This window comes from Triticum aestivum, chromosome 2D, assembly GCF_018294505.1.
Source record: "Triticum aestivum cultivar Chinese Spring chromosome 2D, IWGSC CS RefSeq v2.1, whole genome shotgun sequence".
Lineage (NCBI taxonomy): Eukaryota > Viridiplantae > Streptophyta > Magnoliopsida > Poales > Poaceae > Triticum > Triticum aestivum.
In genome coordinates, this window is record NC_057799.1 from 396318295 (window position 1) to 396326088 (window position 7794).

Genomic DNA, 7794 nt, shown 5'->3' on the forward strand with positions numbered 1-7794 from the left:
ACCCCGACAAAGTCATCACGTGGCGGAATTATGTCCCATAGGTTGCACACCTCCTCCTCGCTCAGCCTCATTCTTTGAGCATAGATGGCTTCATGAAGTGGGTCCTCATCATCTTCATCAAGTGGGTCCTCATCATCTTCATCATCTTCCTCCTTGTTGATATAAATGACAGCCAACTTGGGTCTTTCTGCTCTGAGGGAGAAGCTGATCAACTCACCACCAGTAACACTCATGCGGGCGAGGAAACGGGCCCATCCATCTCCAATCTGCGACATATTGCGTCCTTTCTCGACCTCCATAGTGTAGGGCCCCCCAGGAGCCTCAAAGGTCACAGTGTCTCTTGTCAGCTTGTTGAATTCCAACCTCACATTGCATGGGACGATCTGTGTAAAAAAAGCAAAATGACACAATGCATTAATGCCAACACTAAAAACAAAATAGTTGTTACATTTCATATAATTTCTTACCGCCGCATGACGAAAACTCGGCTGGAAGTAGATGCCGAATAGCTTGCCGGTTGCAAGGCTGCTGGCGCACCATGACTTGCACAGTCAACATAGTGGTGGTGGTGGTCGCGCCATTTTCCTAAAGCAATATGAGCAAAGATGAACGATCCAGTTCAAAGGAAAGAAAAACAATAACATAAAGTTCTCACAAGCAATATGAGCAAATATATATGTAATTTGCACACGAGCAAAAGCACACCCCCAGCCCTCACAAGAAAATTTGATAAGTCCAACGTAAACAACTACTGTGAGCATGAAGATACACAACACATCGACTCCAGTAACTTAGCACTTGCAAACCAAATACTTGTATCAAAACCAATATCTACCAGAAAAAGAAACGAACTACACCTCACTAAGCCGCAGCCTATTCTATTAGCATTTGAACTTTCCTACGACGTAGTTAACGAATATGACATGTTCATTCTACCAAATGAGTAAAAATAGTTTCAGTATCACTAGAAACTATCAACTATGTCTAAAAATAATATACTAAAACCCTAGTAGTAATTCAGTTAAGTAGAAACTATCAACTAAACCGTAGATACTATCCTAAATCAAAGTGTTATATATGACCAGAGGCTTATATCAACTAAAAACTATCAACTATGTCTAAATTTTTACTGATCAGTTAATCGTACTAAATCAAAATTGTTATATATCAACTACAAACTATTAAGTAAATCAAAATGTTGCATATCAACAAGAAAATATCAACTAGCCTACTAAATCAAAATGTAGCAGGCAGGAGGGGGTTGTGGATGGAGGAGGGAGGAGGGAGAAGGAGGGGCGACTGGAGGAGGGAGGAGGAAGGAGGACGGAGGAGGAAGGCAGAGCGAGGAGGGGCCGGCCGGTGGCGAATGGAGGAGTGGAGGGAGGATGGAGGAGGAGGAGGGGCGGGGAGGAGGGAGGAGGGGGAGGTGACGGCGGTGCAGAGGGAGGAGGGGGAGGTGACGGCGGCGCAGAGGGAGGAGGGGTAGGCGACGACGGCCGACGGGGGCAGATCGAGTGAGTGTGAGTGGAGAGATTGAGAGTGAGGGGCGGCCGGTTGGGGAAGATAGAATGGCTTAGCAGTAGCGTGCTGGAATTGCGCTACTGCTAAACGCCCTAGCAGTAGCGCCTTTAAGCCAAGAAGCGCTGCTGCTACGCCTGTAGGAGTAGCGCCTTCTGCTAAAGCGCGCTACTGCTATGTGTAAGCATGTAAAAATATACATCAAAAATACATTGATCATCAATGATATTTTTGTGTACAATCTGAATTGTCAAGATGAGTCCTCACTGGTTTAGAAACCGGAGAAGACTCATATTGCAGCCACAAATTCTACACATAGAGTTCAATGAAGACCAAGTGGTTGTGATAGTTTGAGAAGTAACATATTTAAGGTGGTAAAGACCCTGTTTGCGGAGCGAGGTGGGACTAAATTTAGGTGCAAGGAGTGGAGTAAACTTAGCAGTAGCGGGCATTGTCAAAAGGCGCTACTGCTATGATTAGTAGCAGTAGCGCTCTTTGGATTAAGACGCTGCTGCTATAACTAGCTTGGCGGCGGGGTCGTGGCAATTATAGCAGTAGCCCGGCTTATTGCAGGCACGCTACTGCTACATTTATTTCAGCAGCGCGTTTTGCTGGCACGCGCTACTGCTACGTAGCAGCAGCGCCTTGTTTTAAAGCGCGCTGCTGATAAGATTTTGTGTATAGGCTTTTCCCTAGTAGTGATATATATACTTTACAGCAAATATAAAATGTAACTCAATTTCATCGCAATTTTCCTTTCTCTTCTTGTTGTTGGTACTTTTTAAGTATTTGTAAAACCTAAGGGCCTCAGTATAACGCCGGACATTAGCCCTCTATTGGAAAACAAATATACTCCATATACCATTCATCGCAATTATCCATTTTCCTTTGTGCCGATAATGAAAACGAACTCCATATACCTCTAACAAACTAGTTTTGTGTGACTACTGTTTGGTGTTACATATTTGCAAAGTTCGCGTGCATTGCTTAAATACCAAAGAACTACAATGCTCTCCCTTTTCTGTAGGCTTATTTGAGGTGGACACTACACCTGAAAACGTTCACACAGAGATTGCCAGGTGTTTGGACATGACAAAAGATGGAATACATGTGATACTGATGGTTTTTTCAGCTACATGTCGGTTTTCTCGTGAAGATGAGAAAACAGTAGAGTCGATTAAACTGCTTCTTGGGGACAAAGTCCTTGACCATATGATTTTAGTTTTCACGCATGGAGATATAGTGGGAGAGGAGATAAGTTGGAAGAAAAAGTTAAGTGACAGTGCCCCAGCATATCTGTAGGTCGAGTTCATATTTTCCGAACTTTACAATTTTCAGATAAAGATAGTCCCAGTTTTAGTGTTTACGATTGCATTTGATGTGCCAGATCCAGTGTCTTGCTATTACATCTCTTGCAATCTATTTGCATGTGCCTTACATTTGTGTGACCTATTTTCAGGACATGCTAAACCTATGTAAAAACAGGGTTGTTCTGTTTAACAATAAGACAAGCAATAAGAAGCGCCATTTGGCACAACTGAAAAAATTGCTTGATGCAGTGGACTCTGTTATATCCAGCAATGATGGATACCCATTTTACAGCGAGAGCAGTCGAATTCAGGTGCTTTAACATTTGGTCATATTCCATCCCCTGCACTAAGTTTTCTCATTGTATTTTCTGTTATCTTGTTGCAGCAAGCGCAGAACAGGGAAGAAATAAGTGTTGACGAATGCTCAGCAGAACAGATGTCCAAAATGAAGAAAGAGATACATGATGAATGCCTTGCACGGCTTGGAAAGATGGTAATTGGTTGATGATGCATAAATTCAATTCATAAATGATTGTGTGTGTTGTCCACTAAACTGTGGCAACAAATTTCTTTGTTTGCAATTCAAATGTGCTTATATCTATAGATAATGCATGCATTTTTTCTAGGAAAAAAAAGCTGTCAAGTGATTCTTGGATGAACTATTGGTAGCTTTGACTTTGGAACAGATGTGTTAATATTTACTCCAACGCAAAGGATATTCACCTGATTTACTTAAGACTTGATAAGATATTTTGAAGAATTTTTAGCTTGGTGGTGATAACATAGTTAACTCTGCTTTGAATAAGCCAACAGTAATATTTATAATGCATCAGCTACTGTTTTTTCTTTCAGTTAGATAACTGACTTTACTCGTATTATTACTAGGTGGAGGAAAATTCAAATAGTACAATTACTAGGCTTGAAAAACTACTGTTGGAAGAGCAGAAAGCCAGGCTGGAGTCGGAGAATGAGGTGGCAGAAGCATTGTTACGATCAGAAAAGGAGATCCAGAAGCTCAGTGAGATGCTAAAGAAGGCTAAGCAGGAGACTGAGAACGCTCAAAAAGAAATGGAAAAACTCAAAAAGAGAGTGAAAACTCTTGAAAAGAAAAACTAAAAGTGAAAACATGTTCTTTACCTGATTTTGTTGTGCTACATTATTGTGTCTGTAGGTACCATATGTGGTTAATGCATCTTGCATGCTTTGCATGGTCTGAAAACTTTAGCTGAAGTTTTGAAAGAGAAAGGGAAGATGTCAACTTGGTACTTAGTCTTAGCAGCAGCAATGGTCATAACAAATTTATTTCCTTGTTCTTCTCGTTGCTATATTTTATTGATATCTGCATATATATTTACGATCTTCAAGTCCTGGGGTTCTTAGCATAATTTTGTTGATGTCTACATATATATTTACGCAAATGAGCAGAGGCATCAATTCATCAGGGTCATATCTACATGGGCAATGCTACACTTACGTAAAAATTGTCACGTACCTTACGTAATAACCAACATGGACAAGTAGGATTGGATGTAAGAGGATTGAGGGGCCCACCCCCGTGAAAATCAGGTGGGGTGGGGTGGGGGGGAATTATGGTTAGGAAGGTTACGTTACTTTACGTTTCCTTCGTAGATGGAGCATTATCGTATCTACACCACCTGAACTGTAAATTATGCCAGCTTACATCACCAAGTTCAAATTATTGACCTACACAATTTTACTAGAATTATTATACACGCCCGGCTTAGCCATGTATAAATTGATCAATCAATTGTGACAAAATGTCAACATTTTAAATGGCACCATGGTGGCTACAGGAAGAAGAGACAAGAAGGTTGTGTGGCCATTTCTGTAAGCTATCGTGTCCCAAGATCGTATACAAATGGTGGCTTTGACATGGGGCGACATTGCATTCACCTTAACACCAACCCAGTTAAAACCAGTATCATTCACCTTAACACCAAACCAGTATCCCGAGCATCAAAGATTGGTGGGTTGAGATGGCTTCCACCCAAAGAATCCATAAGCGGACTATGTCTATTCTCACCATGCTTGTTAGTAAGATGATTTGGAATGAACGGAACGCACACGTTTTCCGGAACAATGCGGCCCCTCCGTTTATCCTCCTACAAGCCATCAGGAATGAGGCATGGCTTTGGGCGCGAAACATTTGGGTGTAATTTTGACGGGAGGATAATTATCCTGTAATACTTTTGCTTCTTGTAACTCTTCTCCAACTTCTTAATTAATAAATAAGGCAAATCTTTTGCCTCCGTTTCAAAAAAGAAAAAACATCGACGCCCAGCTGCAAACAAGTGAAGCTGGATTTAATACGATTTGGAACCTGTCTTTATAGGTGGAGGAAAAGTTAAACAGTACAATTGCAAGGCTGGAAACCCAGCTTCACGAAGAGCAGAAAGAAAGGCAAGCCGTAGAGAATAACTTGAGAGAAGAGATTCGTTCACCGAAAGATGAGCCTTGCTCCGGTGCACCCCCCTAACTCAATTTCCTAGGGGTATTCTTGACCCCCGCCATCTATTTTTTCTCCGGCCCGCCGCTGCCCATATCCAAGCCCCGTAGCCCATATCCAAGCCCCGTATAACCCGTATGACCCATACGTATGTATACGGTGACATCCCGAAAAAAAAGGATGACACGACCCCACGACCAGGTAGGACCTGCCGACAGCCGATCCATCAATCACGCAGCTCAATCAATCACGCAGCTCCATCATTCACGCAGCTCCTCCATCATTCTGGTGAGTTTCTGTAGGAATATCGGCAGCGGCGATCTTATCGCCGGCGATCTCGTCCGAGAGCGCGCGCGGCACCGTCGTCAACCTCCAGCGCTCGCAGGTACCGCATCCCGTTTCCCCACATTTGTCTCGCTCGTGGCAGCATCAAACGAACTGCCGCTGTTTTCGTCGTAGTGGTTAACCTAGCGGGGCGGGCAACCTAGCTTTCTGGCGGTCCAGGCCATCGCAGATCTTGTTCTGGTAGTGCTGCTCGTCGTGATATACACAGTGATCACGCGGGCTAAAGTGGGTTTCTTCTTTCTAGGGTTAACCTAGCGTCGGTTGCCGTCGGTTGTGTGCACGACGGCTCCGTTATTTGATGCGGCGGCTTACCTAGGTATCCGGCGATCCGAAATAATCACGACTGGTGCCGTGGGCTAGGAATCCGGCGGTGCATGTTATCACGGGTAGCGCTGCTTCTCGTGATCCAAAGTGATCACGTACTGGATTCGTGGGACGTACCTTAACGCCGCTTGGTGTGGAGAGGGGGGAGGATCCAGGGCCGATCAGAGGTCGTTGGCGTCGGTTGTGTGCACGATCTGAACGCCCTCGGTTGGGGCGCTCTCCGGTTGGTGTAGTTTATTTAACATCCGTGATCGTGCGCTAGGTGTTGTATATGTCAGCATTGATAATGTTTGCACATGTGATGATACATATTAATTGTTGTAGGAAATGGCGGACGATGAGTTAACTGATATGATGTATGACATGGAGTTTGGAGAACTGATGAAAGACTGGATAGAAGATTGGTCAGATGATGAAAATTCAGATCGTGGAGATAGGTCAGAGAATGGGAACGTATTGGAAGATCTTAATGTGAGTGGCATTATCATGTTGTAATTTTTTGGTGGCATCCGACAATATTATATTTTGAAAATTTATAGATGGATGAACATGATGATGGTCAGGAAAACAATGAGCATGATGATGGTGAGGAAAACAACTCGGAGATCTCGAATGAAGATTACATTAGTCAGGTATGGAAGTGGAATTTTTTGTTGGCATGCATGCAAATTGAATTAATCCTGGAATATTATATGATAAGTACTTATGTATTTGTGTTATATTTTTCAGCTCATTTCCGAATGTCATAATGCGTATGACTATTACGGTGAATCCGATGCGGAGACAGGCCTTGATGTCGAATCATTAGCTGCATCTGATTCTGGGGAGTCGCAATCGTCGGTCATCATGAGTGAGGTATGTATGTAATCAATGTTGTATGAAAGTAATGTTATACCATAGAAAACTGTTTTCATGGCTATGTTATGATTGTGTAGGTGACAGAAGTTGAGGGGAAAAAGAATGTCCAAGATACTGCTAGTGCAGATGATAAGAGGGATATGTTCATGCAGATAATACAAATGACTTTTACGTCTCACGAGGCTGCGTATGATTTCTACAACAGCTATGCTAGAGATAATGGTTTCAGCATTAGAAAGAATAGGGTCAGGTATAGCAAAACCGAGTCACGTCATATGCGTTATAGGCGGTTTGTTTGTTCCAGACAAGGAAAACGTGACAGCAGGTTGCTAACCGAGGAAGGACACAGCCGTAGGCTCAGACCCGAGACACGCTGCCACTGCGAAGCGCACCTGACCGTGAAGCTTGACCAAAAGCGTGGGGTTTGGTATGTTGATAGTTTTGAGGACAAGCATAGCCATATCTTGGCAGGACCGGACGAGGTACCTTTTCTTTGGTCCCATAGAAAAATCAAAGAGTACCAGAGAGCTGAGATACTGTCCATGGGAGCTGCAGGGATTAGAATTCATCAGCAAACATGTATGGTATGGCGGTGTTGGTTTTACCAGGCGTGAAATATACAACCTTTGCGCCAGGGAGAAGAGGAAGCTGCTTTCAAAAGGTGATGCTGCCACAGTCATAGGCATCATGGTCAGTAGGAAACAGAGGGATCCTAGCTTCTTATTCGAGTACAAGCTAGACAAGGAAGGACATATGAATAGGATGTTCTGGTGTGACTCCCAGTCTCGTCATGACTATGAGGACTTCGGCGACGTGCTTGTATTTGACAGCACGTACAAGATGAACCGGTATGGTATGCCATTCATACCCTTTGTTGGTCTTAACAATCACCGGAAGACCACTGTTTTTGCTTGTGCCATAGTTTCGGACGAGACCGAAGAGACATATGTGTGGCTGCTGGATACTTTTTTG

The 7794-nt window shown here is 43.4% G+C and overlaps 1 protein-coding gene across 1 annotated transcript; it reads left to right on the top strand.

Annotated features, from left to right (window-relative positions):
* The first annotated feature begins 2727 nt into the window (after positions 1 to 2727).
* LOC123049408 (immune-associated nucleotide-binding protein 9-like) lies at positions 2728 to 4099 on the top strand. Its single transcript, XM_044472328.1, has 3 exons — positions 2728 to 3139; positions 3214 to 3321; positions 3714 to 4099. Exons 1-3 carry the CDS (start codon positions 2897 to 2899, stop codon positions 3942 to 3944), a joined length of 582 nt encoding a protein of 193 aa, XP_044328263.1. The 5' UTR covers positions 2728 to 2896; the 3' UTR covers positions 3945 to 4099.
* Positions 4100 to 7794: the final 3695 nt, after the last annotated feature.

Bases quoted from the DNA above. Each gene is read 5' to 3' on its own strand.
- LOC123049408 (XM_044472328.1), top strand. From the start codon at position 2,897: ATGTGCCAGATCCAGTGTCTTGCTATTACATCTCTTGCAATCTATTTG. The intron at 3,140-3,213 runs GTGCTTTAACAT...ATCTTGTTGCAG, and splicing joins GCGAGAGCAGTCGAATTCAG to CAAGCGCAGAACAGGGAAGA. The intron at 3,322-3,713 runs GTAATTGGTTGA...TATTATTACTAG, and splicing joins TTGCACGGCTTGGAAAGATG to GTGGAGGAAAATTCAAATAG.